General features: G+C 42.3%; 2 protein-coding genes across 7 annotated transcripts in view; both read left to right on the plus strand.

Moving 5' to 3' along the window:
• Positions 1-151: 151 nt before the first annotated feature.
• Positions 152-7,707, plus strand: anxa11a (annexin A11a). 2 transcript variants are annotated; one of them, XM_084021708.1, is made up of 15 exons: positions 152-294; positions 1,602-1,896; positions 2,360-2,442; positions 3,068-3,442; positions 3,650-3,737; positions 3,890-3,984; positions 4,285-4,398; positions 4,641-4,731; positions 4,977-5,056; positions 5,150-5,206; positions 5,310-5,403; positions 5,564-5,659; positions 6,637-6,695; positions 6,799-6,921; positions 7,022-7,707. In XM_084021708.1, the coding sequence occupies exons 2-15, from the start codon at positions 1,605-1,607 to the stop codon at positions 7,079-7,081; spliced, it is 1,707 nt and encodes a 568-aa protein (XP_083877834.1). In that variant the 5' UTR covers positions 152-294; positions 1,602-1,604; the 3' UTR covers positions 7,082-7,707. The 2 variants fall into 2 exon arrangements, with proteins under 2 accessions (XP_083877834.1, XP_083877835.1); XM_084021709.1 differs by having other exon boundaries at positions 153-294; positions 3,215-3,442.
• Positions 7,708-11,096: 3,389 nt separating this feature from the next.
• dlg5a (discs, large homolog 5a) overlaps positions 11,097-17,133 on the plus strand; it is a 33,549-nt gene continuing 27,512 nt past the window's right edge. For 4 of the 5 annotated variants that reach the window (XM_084021773.1, XM_084021774.1, XM_084021776.1 and 1 more), the window contains exon 1: positions 11,097-11,453. In XM_084021773.1, coding sequence (XP_083877899.1) covers positions 11,153-11,453 — 301 coding nt within the window. In that variant the 5' untranslated portion in view covers positions 11,097-11,152. The remainder of the gene's footprint in view (positions 11,454-17,133) is intronic. The other variant, XM_084021775.1, reaches the window with a different exon arrangement.

A 17,133-nucleotide genomic window follows, 5' to 3' on the forward strand; every position in this document is an offset into this window, starting at 1 on the left:
AGGTGACGTGTTACGCTCGAGTTTTATTTCACTTGGGTGAGGTCACATTTTCCATCATGCCATTAGGGTTTCCATACATCTATTGATGAACACATATTTGTTGTTGTCACGTGGTCAGAGGACGAGTGTGTGTGTGTGTGACTGTCACTGCTCTCTGTGTGTGTGACGGGCAGACAAATGGGTTGGTTCCTTAAATGGAAAGTATGAGTCCCACCCATACTAGTTAAGTTCAGCTACATCTGCGCCTGGACAGAAGAAATACGTCCTCCAGGAAGAGACTGCAAACAGACCAAAGTAAGTGCTAAAAAATCAAACAACTGCTCAAACAGACCGGGCTAGAATAACGAATGACACATTAGCTCGCGTTATGAGTTATATTTGGATAAGTGGGGACTATTTTCGGAGTCGTTTCGTGTTTTAAACGTCGCTCCGCTGCTTTTCCCCCGAGGCGGACGTTAGTCTGTCAACGTCCTTACAGTTGGTGCATTTAGCTCAACCCTTTAAGGCTACAGAACTCCTCTTTGGTCTTAGCTTCACTCTTTTTCTGCTTGAATATTATTTGTTCGTTTATTTAATGGTTCGCCAGCTGGGGAGCTAATATACGACATTTAGCAGGGTGCTCAGTTGACGCGGCGAATCTCGCCGTCTTAAGGAAATTGGATTCGGGGAGGTGTTTTTAACGTTAGCTTGTTTTCAACAGGAATGTGTACAGGCCCGAAGCAGCGCTGTATTAGCTAATGCAGTTGACGAAACATTTGTCCGTGTTGTAAACTAGCTTAGTGTATTTGTTCCACCAGACTATCGTTATATATTTAGCATATTGTTAAACTATCAGTATAAAGTTTCGCCAATCGTCATACGTTTTTAAAAGTGAGTGAACTGACACACCCAGCGACAGTACGGAGCAGACATTTATGGAAGTTAAAGTTAGCTCATATTAACCGTCAGCCTACGAGGTTATTACCTCACATTGGGGCCTTTTTTCTTGTAAAAACCTTTGACGATAAAGATCTTAACAAACAACTCCCATGAGGATGATGTGTAGCATGTATTTATTTCACAGTTGGATCCAGAGTCAGTGTGCATGTGGACAAAAGTCTGTTAATAAATAAATAAATGTAAATGCTGTATCCATTGGTTTTACATGCTTATATCTTATTGGCTTTTACCTCTGTTATACAGCTTCCCTGCTTTGTGGGACTATTCAAACACACACAGCACATTTTGTCCATAAAATGCAAAGCAGAGAAGACTGTTCCATTCACTGAAGTCAGACTTACCATGGGACAATTAGGCATATTGGAGTGGAGGCTTATACTAAGCTAAGTTTAACCAAAAATAAAGTTGTCTCACCTCCACTACTCATCTAAGATGTCTGATCCAATTGTCCTGTCATAAAGAGTTTGCAGTTCATTACATTGTTTGTCATTACATGTTTTTAATTCTATTGTTGGCTTTACAGTGTATTGTTCTTTCCTTTTAATTGGCATTTGCCAACAGATGAAGTACATTTTTGTCTAGATTGCTGCACAAGATGATTCTCACATATTATGAATCTATTGTATTTGGCAACCCTCTGACAGTTCTGTTTTATGCTTAAGGCCATGAGCTACCCAGGATACCCCCCTCAGGCCGGTGGATACCCACAACAGCCCGGGGCTTACCCTCAACAACCTGGTGCCTACCCACCTCAGCCTGGAGCTTACCCTCCCCAAGCTGGAGGCTACCCACAGCAGCCAAGCGGCTACCCTCCTCAACAGGCTGGGGGCTATCCTCCACAGGCTGGGGGCTATCCACCACAGGCTGGGGGCTATCCTCCACAAGCTGGTGGCTATCCTCCACAGGCAGGAGGCTATCCACCGCATGCTGGGGGCTACCCACAGGCCCCACCACAAGGTAAGCCGCTATGCAAAAGGAACAACATTTTCTCATATACCACATAAAGCGCAACACAGTAATAATGAAAATGAAAGTACAGAAAAATACATTCAAGTTAAAAACAGTGTTATGGGTTAAGATGTTCTGATATTCCGGTGCCTAGCATAGAAAGGGTGAGTCACGTATGTTGTTGGCAAAAGGGATCATGAGAATTATAGTTAGCAGAGTGGATTTTTTTTTTTCCCTCGAAAACAAACAAACCACTGCTGTTGCTAAGAGAAGGAAGTCCCACAGTCCATCTTTCACATAGTACTCCTATTCTCTGTTCAGCTCACTTTCACCTACCTATTGATTAGTTGGAAAGTGAGGAAAAAGAAACATCCTGTCAGAAAGGTCATTCCTGTATGAGTCGTTTACTCATTTAGTAGCACAACGCATCCTCAATTTCCCTGAACAGTTTTGTCTTTGTTGTCTGCTGCAGGCAGCTGGGGAGGCGGCCCTGCTGGTGGATATCCATCCATTGGTCTTGACAACTTATCCAACCCAGGATACAATGCTGGCATGGTAAGTTTAGCCTAAAAAAAAAACAGCTGCACCTGCATCCAGAATATTCTAAATATATGCGTAATGCAACATCATTGCGTTGAATATTCCAGTTAGAATTAATTACACAGCCATTCATGGAATATCACATCCTTTGACTTTACGGTAAGACTTTTCCAAACGTCTGTATCTTATAATCCCCAGCATCACCATTTTCTCTGTAAGCTTGCATGAGAAAAAACATCACAAACTTCCTTCTTATCCATGCTTCTTAAACCTTTCAATCTATTGTAACTTTTTTAATCCCTTTTACTTTTCTAAATCATTGTCTTATCTATTTTATATTCTTGTATCTTTTATATGCATTTCCATCTTACTATACAACATGGCCACACTTTATTTGGATACTTATACATCGTATAACTGGAAGAAGTTCAAAACATCTGGAACATTAACTTCAGTTTCTCCTCTGACGTTAGATCCAGGTTAAGAGGTATTTGATTATTATTTATTATTAGCATTATTATTTGATTGATATATCTAAATCTAAGCCCAATAAGGTGTGACCAGCTGTCTATGCTTTGCATGAAATAATCTTCAACGGTCTGTACACATATTATGGGATGCCAATCTTTCCAAATCACAGGCCCACCAGATCTCTGCAGGCATGGGGGTTTTTACTCAAAATCCATCCATGTTCGCCCAAGTCCCTGGGGGCTACCCACCTACCACACAGCCTAGTGGGTATGGTGCCCCCTTCCCTAACCAACAGTCATATGGCCTGTACCCACAGCCAGGAGGGAGCATGCAACACCCCCAAGGCCCAGGGATGGGCTACCCTGGTCAGCCTGGCCAGCCAATGCCTGGGTACCCCCGTGCACCATCACCCAACCCGTCCATGCCTGGTTATGGAGGAGCGCCAGCACCTATGCCAGGTTACCCAAAGGTCCCTTCACCAAATCCGTCCATGCCAGCCTACGCAGGAGGAGGAGGAGGCATGCCAATAGCTCCACCTGTCAATGTAAGAGACGCTGAAAATACTTTTTGGTCCCTGTGGGTTAAAGAAATTAATATCGACCTCATTATGGCTCTTTTGTATGATGCACACACACACACACACACTTTCATACACTTACATTCACTTACATTGTAATCTCATAAAACAGATTGAACTTTTTGTGGAAATAACACTTGTTGAACTGCGGAAATTGCTTTATTGTTATCTCAGAGAGGATTCAGGGGAACAATCAAGGACTTTCCCGGAGCGGACCAACTCAGAGATGTGGAAGTCCTGAGGAAAGCCATGAAGGGCTTTGGTGAGTGCTATAAGCAGACAGCCTAATAATATCCTCCGGATGCACACGATTCACTGTGTGTCCATTTGGGAAGTTGAATTGGAAATTCAGACGTTCAGTTTCTTTATCTGTCATTTTCTTTCTCATTTGACATTGTGGGCCTGTCTGTGCAGGAACTGACGAGCAAGCCATTATCGACTTACTGGGGAGTCGCTCCAACAGGCAGCGCGCGCCTTTGCTCCGAGCCTACAAAACATCCTATGGGAAGGTAACAGTTCTTCTTGTTGAATGAACATGTTCTTAAAGTGATACCTGATGCCATTTTCCATTAGGAGAGGAGTTGTTTAAAACAAATAATGTTTACAAAACATATAATCATGTCTCAAGATATAATAATACACTGCTCAGTGTGCATTATACTAGCACTAGTGCATAATGGTGACGAGCAGACAACAGGTGCTCGTACTGCTAGTAAAATGGAGAGCGAATTATAGCTATGCCACATACCTTGTTGTAGTTATTCTCAACAGCAGTTAATGATGGTTTTGAGTCATGTTTCCATTTTCAGGATCTGATCAAGGACTTGCATTCAGAACTGTCTGGAGACTTTAGAAAGCTGGTCATGGCCACATTGAAGACCCCGGCCGAGTTTGATGCCTCTGAGCTCCACAGTGCCATAAAGGTAAATGCAACATCTTTTTTGTCAACATAGAATAATCCAGGTTATGAAATGGTTTTGCTTACTTCTTGTTAGAAAAAAAAAAGTTCCTAGATGAGGTGTATATACGTGTTAAATTATTATAAAATGTTGTAAAATTTGCATTATTGTAGGATTGAATTGACAAAAATAACAGGAATCATTTAGGCTGCTACAGGGCGAGAGGATGAGGTTGTCAGGTTATCATTGTTCTGTCTTCCTAACAGGGAGCCGGAACCGATGAAGCCTGTCTGATAGAGATCTTGTCTTCTCGCTCCAATGCTGAAATCAAGGAGATAAACCGTATTTACAAACAAGGTGAGATGCCTCGGGGTGGTTAATGGACTGCTTTGCCCTAATGTCTCCTTTTTCACACAGCACTGTGTTGAGTGTTGTATTAGATTAGTGGATAGGCTCAGTGTATCTAGAGTGGAGTACCACCATAACGTTTGTAAATGCAGATGTTTTGGCCAGGAATCTGTCACACATGAAGTCAGTAGCGACAAGCCGTTTCAGTCATTAATAAGAAATTTAATTTCATTACTTTTTTTATACCATTTCAGAATACAAGAAGACACTGGAGGATGCTATTAGTGGGGATACTTCAGGCCACTTCCGCAGGCTCCTGATCTCCCTTGCCCAGGTACACACATAATACATATTAATAACATTTATACCTGTCTCTTACCAACTACTTTCAGAATTAATTAGGAATATGGTGTTGTGTATTCTTCAGGGTAATCGTGACGAACGACAGAATGTTGACATCTCTCTGGCCAAACAAGATGCTCAGGTAAAGTCTGCTTCACTCTTGTTAACAATGAATGTTTGATTTTGATTAGTGTGCAACTTGGTAGTTCTTATATTGTTAATTACTTTTGCTGCTCTCCATATAGTCCCTGTATGCTGCCGGAGAAAACAAGCTTGGAACAGATGAGTCCAAGTTTAATGCCATTTTGTGCGCCAGGAGCAAACCTCATCTCAGAGCAGGTAATCTCTATGGAGACATGCTTACAAGCATAATCTAAAATACAGTTCAGCATTTAAAACACATTAAAGGATAATTGGAAATCAGGCCACAATTGCAACTTCAGTGCCTTGTTAGCACTATTACTGATGGTGGATGAATACTGCATGTTTGTGTGTACAGTGTTCCTCCAGTACCAGCAGATGTGTGGCAGGGATATCGAGAAGAGCATAGGCAGGGAGATGTCCGGGGACCTTGAGAGTGGCATGTTGGCAGTGGGTAAGAATACGCACACACATGAGCACGCCTATTCAAGTCTCACATGGATCACACCCATCTTACGTGAGCGTCAGAATCTGCTCCACGTCATTAGTTAATGACTCGTGAACATGTTCAACATTTTTTATTGTCTTTGCATTCCGTTTGTATTATTGCTGTCATAATATCCTTTAAAGAACTGGAGGAAGTAGCACTGTTAAATGCATAATCTCTCTCCCCCCTATCCTCCTCTCTTTGCCAACATTTCTCAGGGTTATGGTACAGTAATCTGTTTTTAGATGTGGTTTATTTGAATCCTTCCAGTGGTTTTGCAAACCCGTTCTCTATGTTTTCATTGTGCGGTGGTGTGCAGTGCAGTGTTTATGTCTCCCATCGGTTTTGATGGTGTGTGCCATATCACTCTTCTTCTTTTTCCATATTTAAGTTGCATTAAAAATGTATTAATCAATGTGGCCACTAGTGGGCAGTAAATCTTAGAAACAATGTGAGCAACATTGTCACATTATGGCGGTCATGTTTCCTGCCGTCCGATGAATGAGATCTGATATTTACTCTCCTTTTAGCTCTATTTTAGTCTCCACCAATTCCTTAGAAAAAAATATTTCTCCATCCGCTAGCTGCTAATATTTTCTGTCTGTGTTAACAAACAGATGGTAACTTTGCTGGGATCAAACAAGCTTAAAAGCTCTGTAGAGCTACAGATACCTATAGGTTTGTCATTACGAGTGATATGCCCTTCAGAGTCCACATAGTAATTTCATTCAATATAAAATTATTTTAAAATTTGCTTTGATTTGATTTTTCATAGTTCACTTTTTAGATGGCAATTAAGTAAAGTATTGCTGTCTGCATTATCCTCACCCATATGCACTTAATTGTAGTTAAATTATCTTGTTCGTTTAAAAAAAAGGATGCAAAGTATGAACTAATGAGTACACTGTGCTTGGGTTGTACTAAATAGGTATTTTCTGTTTCAGTGAAGTGTATTAAGCACACGCCTGCATATTTTGCGGAGAGACTTTACAAGGCCATGAAGGTGAGAAACCCTGTGTTGTTTGGATAATGATCCTATACGTAACTAAATAAGTGTAGCATAATATTTAATGTATGTAACTCTCATTGTGTGCACATGCGTTCAGGGAGCTGGGACCAAAGACACAACCCTAATCCGGATCATGGTCTCCCGCTCTGAGGTTGACATGCTGGATATCCGCCAGGAGTATGTCAAAAACTACGGCAAGTCGCTGTACACACACATCTCTGTGAGTATCTTCATCATATATTGTACTTAATACAAACAACCCAACAGGCATACGTGATTTAAAAACAACAAGTTTGCTGACACATTTGTTTGATTGACAGGGAGACACATCGGGAGACTACAAGAAACTCCTACTGAAGTTCTGTGGGGGCAGTGACTGAAAAGGGAACCGTGCCTGCTACATAATGAGAATGTTCTATAAATATCAGTTTTCTGCCTTATCTATATGCACTATACACAAAACTCAAAACCTGCATGCCATCCCAGTACAACCAATGCAATGTTTACCTACTTTTAAGAACCTTGTATGTATTGCTACATATTGTCTCTTTTCTACAGTATGCACACAAAGGTTTTTTTTATATTTTTTCACTAGTGATATCTTTGCTGGATATATGAGTTGAATGTAGATGGCCATACAATAGATTTGAATGAGATTACATTAAGAGCTATATATTTTTGAGATATTTTATATCACTTTTGCCAATATAATCAGATATCTAATGATATCTGGCCCGTTTATCAGCTAATTTCATAATGTTCAGCAATGCTGAATAAAGTGTGAGACATAGAATACATAGCAGCTAAGTACCAAAGTTGTCTGTTAATGTTCTATAATTCTATATTTTGTCTACCCTTTCGCTCATGTTTGTGCTGCATTTGCAGCATGCTTTGATTTGTATGCCTTAGTCCTGTCATTCTAGCATGTAAAAGTCATATATCACATTTCATAGATTGTTGCTGATTTTATCTTCATGAGTCTCGGAAAATAAATATTGAGAACGCACGCTGGAAGTATACGAGCTTCATTGTCGGAAATGTAATACACATATGAAATGATTTGAAAAATGCAAAGCAATGTCTATCGTGTCCCTTCACTGCTTTACAAGCATATTCATCACTAGGTGCAATACAAACATCAGATGGTACACTAACAAGTTAAAAACCTCCAAAACTGTCATGACCTTCTCCTGTTTGCTCTGATACTGTTATCTCTGGAATCTAATAGACTCAGTTGGCCAGTAGAGGGCAGTGACGGTTTAATCCAACCCCCACCAAAAGTTGGAATTTTAAATTTCAACAGGCAACATTCATTCAAGTGCTCGGCTGTGAAGAATATTGATCATTACGTGATGCAATGATATCTTTATTGGTCACAATTCAGGTTAAATTTGTATAAACAACATAATAAACAAGTATATTTATTATTATAAGTGGTGACTTAAATAAACAGCATTTTTACTCAATCAATACACACATGGTTTCTTGGCTACATCCTGCTGGCTCAACTCAAAATGCTGTTGAACACACTTGACTGGAGAGATGTGGCTCCGTGCTCTGCTGGCCCCAGAAGTGTGTCTGAGGTAACTGCACTATGATCAATAACTATGAGGGGGGATTGATGGCATCCATAAAACTGCCTTGGCCACCTTAAACAAGTCTAGCATGGCTGCAGCGCTGTTGAGAGGAAACATGCTAGAAGAGTCATGTTTGATCAAATCATGTTAAAATTGACCAGAAAATGCTTAAAGATTAGAATTACTATCATTTTAATGAAGATTACAAGCGATTCGATCGGTATTGAGAGCATCATTTCAATATGAGGTAATTTCAAAGTGTTCGGCATGTGGCCAACATTGTAGTTTTGGTATCATTATGATCAGAAACCTCCCATCCATTGCAGGCATGCAGCTGAAGGCTATGTATGTCACTGTTAATTAAAAACCACAAATTACTTAATTTAAAGTCTGTTATAGCCGATCTAATCATTTGGGAATCCTCTCTTAGTGACTCAAGGTCTAAGGTATTGTGCTGCAATAATAGCTTTGTCTTAAATGAATGTCTTAAACACATTCTGATGCCATTTATAATATTTCACAGCCTGCGTAGGCTTGTCCTACTCCATCCAGAATTTGACCCAACCTTGAAGCGGTGCAAACGAAACCCAGCAACACTTAATAATTCATTTTGGGCATGCCCAAATATGAGACAATTTTGGGCGAAGGTCTCTTGGATCACTCTTCTAAATGTGTGTCAAGGCCATAGACACGGAGCCAAGTCTGGCAGTGTTTGGCATATTCTCATAGACATCTGAATCTCTCTCTAGCTCAGGCCTAAGCTGCTGCTTTCTTGTTGCTTTTAGCAAGACGTCTCATTCTGTATAATTGGAAATGCAGTAAATAAAAGCATGTCAAAAGTGAGTGAAGCTGTCAAGTGAAATAGTTTCGCCCCCCTTACCACAGACAGCTCCCCATTAGCTAGATTCAGACTCTATTCAGACAGGCAATAAAGCAAAATATCTGTAAATTTTTTAGTTTGAGACAAATTCACAAGGATAAATGATGCCGGCGGTCTCTTCAATAAAAGATGAATCTATTATCTGCACTGATCCAGGCTGTCTGAGAAACAAACCTGTTTAATTATATTTCAGTAAATGATCAAACAGCTAGAAACACCACCCTTGTTGTCTAAATATTTAAGTCATTCATACCCCTCTATTCACACGAATGTCCCCCAAGTAGGATTACAGACAGAAACGTCCAATCTGTGTTAGCAGTGGGGGCCTGCCTTTGATATGAAGGAATTGTAATTAATTTTTCATCTACAGGGATGGCACATGGTTGCACAAGCCATAGAGCCCTCATAGCAGCTGAGGAGGGAGAGGGGGAGAGGGTTGAAGATGTCACAATGAGATTCGGTGCATGCATGAATAAGGTCACGCTTTGAGAGGTATGGATGCAGACGCCTGCCTCTGTGCCAGCAATCTGTATTCAGCAGCAGACTGGAAGCTGAGTGCATCCATCATCGTCATATTATATTTCACAAATCCTACTCAAAAAAAGAAAAAAAAAACATTTCATTTGTCACCCTCACATATTGCTTGTTCACATGTGGCTCGCGGCCCTCTTCTTTCTAATCCAACACACAAGATACACGCACACGGACAATAGGTTGCAAGCTTTAGATTTAGAAACATGGAGTCTGTGGTCACATCAATTATAATGCAAAAATCCTTGTATTTTTATTATCACCGCATTAGCATTTTTCATAGTCAGTGGGGGTTAGATTGGATGTGTCTGTGTTAAATCAAGATTATGAGTATTTATGTTACTCGGTTCATCAACTATTTAGATTTTTTTCATGGCGTAAATTCATCTCATCCACTGTGGTGATATAGAGAGTTGCATGGAAGCAGTAAAAATACAATATACAATATATACATACCCCATTACAAGTAAAAGTCCTGCATTAAAACATGTATACATATATAAAAAGTATAAGGAGTCATGATGCAAAAAAAAACAAACAAAAAAATGCTCTGGTGAGGGTTACTATTATATATATATGTTATTATTGTAATTTCCATTGTTACAGTGTTGTAATATTTATTATTTGTCACACTGCTAAGTGGTATTTGTCCAATCGTTATATTGTATGTGCTCATGATATGTTGTGTGTGTAAAATCTAAATCTGTAGACTTGAAGTTAACAATGCAGTGAAGTCAAAGGTGTATTAGTGTAAAAGTAGCAGAAGATGCAAATGATGAAGTATTTACATTTTGTAAACACAAACGGTTTCTTTACTGTAATTGTTAACCACCTTTACTACTATATATTTTAAAATATCTCTATTTTCATGCAAATCCTCTCTTTTTTTCCGCCTGGGATGTTCAACGTAGTACGGCTGTGATGTGTACGCCCATTGATGAAATAGGTGTGTTTTTTGTCGAAACCCCGCCCCGTTTCGCCTTATATGGTCATTCAACGGCACGTTGATTGACAGCGGGCAGCAGCTGCTGAGTTGCTCAGACATGGCGGAGGATACAGTGTAACCGGGGGATCATCGGCGGAGTTACGTGAGTTTTTCCCCCAGCAGCGGAGTCGTCAAAGGGCGCCTTGCATGCGACACGAGGAGAGGACAATGTGTTCGGCCGGAGCGTCCTCCGCGAGGAAGCGAGAAGCGACTCGAGCTGCCACGCGCGAGTAAGATGGAAAAATGTACCGCTGTTTAGTGCAGTCAACAGCCCTGGGCAACAAATATGGCTTCTTGTGCCTTTTTCGGTATGCTATGAAAATTGATCCGCCGCGCGAGCTAACGCCGTGGTGGCTCCGGAGTTAAGTTCGATAGTCGTCTCGGGTACTTTTGATCGGTGAGGATATTCCATCCACTGGTTAGCTGAGAGGGGGGGTGGGGGGTGGGGGGAGAAGCTACGGAACTACAGCGGATAGCCATGGAGCCAAAGCACAAAGAGTTGCTAGACCAGTGCCACCAGAACTTGCTGGAGTCCATAACGGATGCGGACCGGCTGATCGAGCTGCTGGTGCCCGGCACCCTGAGCCAACTCGACAGGTTCGAGCTGGACCAGAACTGTTCGTCCAGCGCCGAGAAAGTAGACCACCTTTTGAAGATGCTGATGAACAAGGAGAGCGACCATTTCCTCGACCTGTGTGTGGCCCTGGAGAAGGCATACCCTGACCTGTACGCTGCCCTGTTCGCCAACAACGGCGGAGGACCCGTGGACCACTCCACCGGTAAGAGCTGCTCGCGAGCGGGCTGAAAAACGGAGCGGACCAGCCGCAGTGTGGCCCTTGCCATTGGGGGGGTGGAGAGCCCACAATATGGGTGGTCTGGTACAAGAAGTGCGCGTGTGTGTGCGTGCGTGTGTGTATGTGTGTGTGTGTGGCTGCACAACAACAAGACTTGGAGCTTTATTTGTTATTAACACAAAAAAAAAAATCCTTATAAAAGGGCAATAAAGGTTCACGTGAAGGTTGCAGTTGGTCACACATTTGTAGTGTTGTAATGCAACACTATTCTCTGCACTTAGGCTGTGTCTTTTGAACCTATTCACTCTGACCTGCAGGTCCAATGCACAATTTGTGGTTAATTCAGCCAAGGACTATATTCTGTCTTTATTCTAAGCCATGCTGCCCTCAAGGGCCGGTCGGTGCAACCCACAGATGACAAATGGGTGGTGTGGTGGTTTGACACGGTGTGGTGAATGTAGTCTGTGGTTTTTTGTGTAATGGTTGAGAGAGAGAGAGAGAGAGAGAGAGAGAGGAAAAACCCATCATCAACCAATTTGTTATTGGTGGCATGATATGGTTAGGGTACATTGGGAAAGGCTGACTTGTTTCCATGACGACGGTTGTACCACTGACACACGTTGGTCCACATCGACCTGCACATGGGTGTGTGAGTGCAGCCTGCTCATGCACGCATGCAATCCAGAAGTGTGGTTTCCATCAGTCCACCTTCCCGTTTAGAGACGTTGGCGTCCCCGTAATAACCGATTTAACCAGATTTTTCTCCCAGTGATGCTTAATGATTACAGTTTATCCGGCGCGGTCTGTCCTTATAGCCTCCACTTCAGCAGTTTCGTTTGGTTTCCGCTGTTGCAAAGACACAAAAGGCAACCGAGTGTAAAAGCCTCGTCTAGTTTTGCCTGTTTTGCCTTGTGTGAATGACTGAAGCCGGTGGCTTACTCACAACCAGTGTCGTGCCCCGAGGGCCTGAATGCAGGGCGAGCCACAGAATCCGAATGTGGGGAGGAGATGCAGAGCGATGCTTCTCTTTGACACGTCCCACATGCAAAACAAACATCGGACACAACCGAAGATTTATCCCGAACAGAGGTGTCTGAGTGTTTTAAAAACCACGATGTGATCCGTGGCGTGCGGTTGCCAGGTTGTAGCGTGGTTTCTGTCTCCTACTATCAAGCAGACCGTAGCAGGTAATGCTGAGTGGGTTGTCTTTGCTGCTCTGCTGACTGAATCGCTAATGCTTCCCTAAGCTTTATTACTTCCTTGTATCGAGTGTTGCTGCTGCAGAATAACACTGAAACACACTGACGGTTGTTACCCTGCGAGATGCTGGACTTTGGGTGGACTTGACAATGTTTATTTGGGCTCTCGTCACACACACATCTCATATAGGCTGGAGCAACCCGGGGCCTCGGAGGTGACCAGGCCTGCACTAGAGGGGAGTACCAGTAGTGAGTCTGGCCAGTCAGCCTGTGGTTATTTAAAAGAGGATATGGCCCTGCTCTCTCCTCTCTCTCCAGTGTAAACTCTCTCTGTGCGACACGCTTCATCATGCCTCCTCAGTCTTCTGCGTTAACCGCCACGCTCCCGGCTCCTGCTGTTTTGACTGAAGTGTTGTGCTTTTCATCATCTTTAGTGTAGTTCGTCTGATGAGATTACCATGTTTTTAAGCACACTTGTGAGAAACTCACAGAGCGCCTCCAGGCAGAGAAGCTGGTAGATACAGCTCCGAGGGATGAACTCTCTGGAGCCCCATCTGGGTGTGTGCATGTGTGTGAAGAGAGGGAATATGAGTGTTGATGAGTTATGAGATATGAGTCTTGCTGATAGCAACCTGCTCTCAACTCATCCTCTACTAATGCTGCCTGCCCGCTCTTGTTCTCGGATGCGCCTCCTTTGCCAGCTGAGCCTCCGAACACGCACATGTTATGAAATCATCCAAGACTCCAAAGAAACGTCCTCAGCCCCCAAAGGAAGAGCATATGCTCCATTGTTGACAGGCAGAGGCTCTGTAAATTATTAGCGTTTCGACCGTGCAAAACTCAACACATTCGCTGTAGAGAACATACAAACAAATCATTCATTATTTAGCCTGTTTTTGTGCATCTATGCGAAAATGGCTCACTCTTTTTTTTTTTTTTTTTTTTATGACAATCTCCAACTCTGATTAAACTGTGGTGTAGATCATTCACTCAGAATATTGAGTATGACTGAAGGGAGGGTGCAGAAGACATTTCTGCACTCAAACCGGATTGAATTGAATTCATAAATCCAAGTGGCTGCAATCCAGCAGATTTCATGCCTGGGATTACGCGCTCATCCTCTCCCGCTACATGGACAATATTCTACCTGAAGGATTAGAGTAGTGGCAGAGATGTACCTGCACATCCTCCCCCCCCTCCGCTCTTTTCAGATTCAAGGGCCTGTTACAGTGATTTAAAGTCACTCCGAGTGGAGGGCAACACAATTCTCCCTGACAGGATGCAACGTCCACAATCTTCTTCTGCTGCTGTTGTCTGTGTGGGTTTATTTTTCTCACGGTCAGTCTCGGTTTCTCTTGCTTTTGTCTTTTTTTCCCCCTCTGACTCACCGGCAGCCATCCCCCTTTTTTTTAAACCTTCTCTCTCTTTCCTCTGACTCATTCTGCTTCTTTTCCCCCCGCCGAGTGGTTTCGTTTCTCCGCACACTTAAACAGAGGGACGCGGCAGCGAGACAGAGGAGGGTGATAGAGAGAGGGAGCAAGAGAGAGGGAGACAACAGGCCTTTTGTTGAGAAGTTGAGCAGGCCCAAAGTGCCCAGTCAGCAGCTTGCTCTGTGTACAGCAGCCTAGGACATAGGGCCAGTTTGTGTGTGTTGGTGGAGGGGAGGGAGGGAGGGAGAGGGGGGGTGTGCTCCTCTCTGTCAACCAGTTCCTGTCCCACTCCATAAACACACTGGACAACAGATTGAGTTATGACCTTGACGTCCTTGTCACGACTGATGCTCTTAAATATCTCCCATGGGCCGGACCTGGTGTCTCTCTCTCTCTCTCTGTCTGTCTGTCTGTCTGTCACACAGTGACGAACACACTCACTTTCTCCTCACTACTCTTTATACCCCTGACTTTATTATATATATATATAATTTATGGTTGTGTAGAGGAAGCTGTCCGTTCATCAGCCGTTAACCAGTTTTTCTGCGTAGGTGCTTTTCAGTAGATCTCACATAATTCTGTTGTCGGTGTGTGTTTTATTACGTTGCAGTGTTTGTCTACAACCAGCAGCAATGCAGGCTTCAGTAGAAACAGGCAGAGTCATTTTGTGATTCAAGTGTGCTGTTGAGTTTAGTGCTGGAACAATTGGTGGATTAAAAAAGCAGTCAATCAACGGTGAAATAAAAAAAAAGAAAAAATTCAAGGTAATTTGAAAATATTCATCTTCTTGAATGTGATCATTTTCTGAGATTGAATATAGTTGGACACAACAAGCATTTTGAAACAATGAAAAGTCTGTGTTGCAGATTTATATGAGTTTCATGTCAGAAATATGACTCCATAAAGCTATATAACCGAGGCCTTTGATGCAGGCTAATGAGAGGTTGACCTCAGTACTTTCACAGGGCCGTTGGTGTAATCCTGCTGTTCTCTAACACAACATCTTTCTGGTGTTATATTTGTATATTTCGTCACTTTAGCATTAATATCTGGTGGCAGGTTTATCTACACTCTGCATATGCGTACCACAGCCAGGAGGCTGTACCGTGGAACAGGACTCATTACCATTTTACACGTGTTCCTCCACTTATAATTACCCCACAAGGTAGAGGAAAGGCCAGCATCTAAATGTTTACCAGTACTATGAAGTCATGGAAATGTACTGCGTTTCTCATCGTCTTCCCACCCCCCACCTCTAGCAGGCCTTTTGTGGTGGTGTTGTTTCTGCATTATGCTTTGTTGTGCCATCTTTCCTGTCCACCCCTCCTCTCCTCTCCTCCCATCATGGTGTAGCTTTCTCTAACACTCTCTGCTTGCATCATCCCTCCATCTGTTTAATTATCTCCCTCTTTATCAGTCCTCTCTACACCTGCAGTCATTTATCCTTTGAATCTCTGGCACCTGAGGCCAGTAATCACCATCAGATGATGGTGATGCTGGTGATTTTAGTACCTCCACTCCACTTCTATATTGAGACATTTTGTGACAAAGGTCACAGGAAAGTTTCAGGTTAATTTGGGGTTAAATGACAAATAAGCCAATATATCTTGCGTTTTGACCAGGCTGCAATGCAACCAAATCCCTAATGAGACAGATGAAAACATTTTGAGACAAAATTCATGTATCCATAATGATATATTGATATATATCACAATATAGCATGTTTTCTCATAGTTCAATAAAGGAATAGTCTACATGAAATAACCACATAAAGCCTATTTTAGTATACTCATGCGTCAAATAAAACATATTGAGTATTTTCTATTTTTTTCTGGAACTTTATTTGGAAAATAAATATTTCCAGGTATGCATTGACTATGTTTACACCAAATTAATTTGATTTAGACAGTAGTTTGATCAAATTGAGTTTTAGCAGCTTTTCTGAGAAATACGTTAGTATGTGCTTGTTATCAATTCAGACGATGTAATATCGTGATATCTCAGTATGATCTCATCACAATATGATTCCACGGAAAGATGACACATGACCATGTTGAATTATCAACCAGCCCTACTCTTTTCTAATACACTAGATTCTCCTCTTGGTGATCTTTTATGCAGTTTATATTGCGGTTAAATCACAGAATTATCTCAACACACTATGAAAATGCTGTCTGAAGCAAGATCGCTTTCTCTGCGATTAAACATGAAAGGAATGTCACAAAGATTGCCCAAATTCCAGCAGTGGGTTTATTCCACGCAGACAGGCAGTGTTTTGGCTCCTATTTGTACGAGCTACAAGAAGTAGCAGAGCATTAGGAGGACATGTTTCAGACATCTTTCACCTTTTTTTTTTCTTTTTTGCTTTTGACCCAACCCTTGGCACTGGCAAGCTGTTCAAAACCAAATTATGTCTCATTTATGCTGAGCTCAGGCTATTTGCCATTATGGCGTGCTGATAATAGGCTGTGCTGGATTGCACTCGAGGGACCCTTTTTGGACTTAGGTGCTGCTCAGCAGTTCCGACAGGTCTGCCGGGCTAAAGGCTTTTTATTTCTTCCCCAAAATGTTTACACATTGAAAATCTCCACGCTGCATTTGCATCTCGATCTACAGCACAACAGAATGTATTTTAGGTGACGCCACAGAGTAGTATCCGCAAAAAAGGTGGGTGGGTTTGACAGCAGGCCTCGCAGCTGCTAGTCAGGCGATGTGCGTGCGGTGGAGTAATCCTGCCTTGTGGAGTCATCATGTTAGAAGTCTTCGTGTTTATGTGTAGTGTAGACTCCTTAAATCAGATGATCAATCCTTTACTCCGGCAGCAAGGCTTCACTGGCATGTTGCCCAGAATCTTGGCCTGTGGTGTCATTGCCTCCTGAGAAGTTAGACCCACTACAAGGCTTACTGGAAGTCCCAGATTACAGGGAGGGAATAGGACGAGGGAATTTATGTTACATTTCTTGCATTAACTGTATTTTCTTGCTATAGTTAGTTTTGAGGTGATCATTTTGAATACAAGATACATGAGTTATTATA

This window comes from Eutrigla gurnardus (genome assembly GCF_963514095.1).
Source record: "Eutrigla gurnardus genome assembly, chromosome: 11".
In the NCBI taxonomy this organism is placed as follows: domain Eukaryota; kingdom Metazoa; phylum Chordata; class Actinopteri; order Perciformes; family Triglidae; genus Eutrigla; species Eutrigla gurnardus.

Coding starts and splice junctions, on each gene's coding strand:
- anxa11a (XM_084021708.1), top strand. CDS start 1,605: ATGAGCTACCCAGGATACCCCCCTCAGGCCGGTGGATACCCACAACAG. Junction 1,897..2,359: donor CCCACAGGCCCCACCACAAG/GTAAGCCGCTAT, acceptor TGTCTGCTGCAG/GCAGCTGGGGAGGCGGCCCT. Junction 4,732..4,976: donor AAACCGTATTTACAAACAAG/GTGAGATGCCTC, acceptor ATACCATTTCAG/AATACAAGAAGACACTGGAG.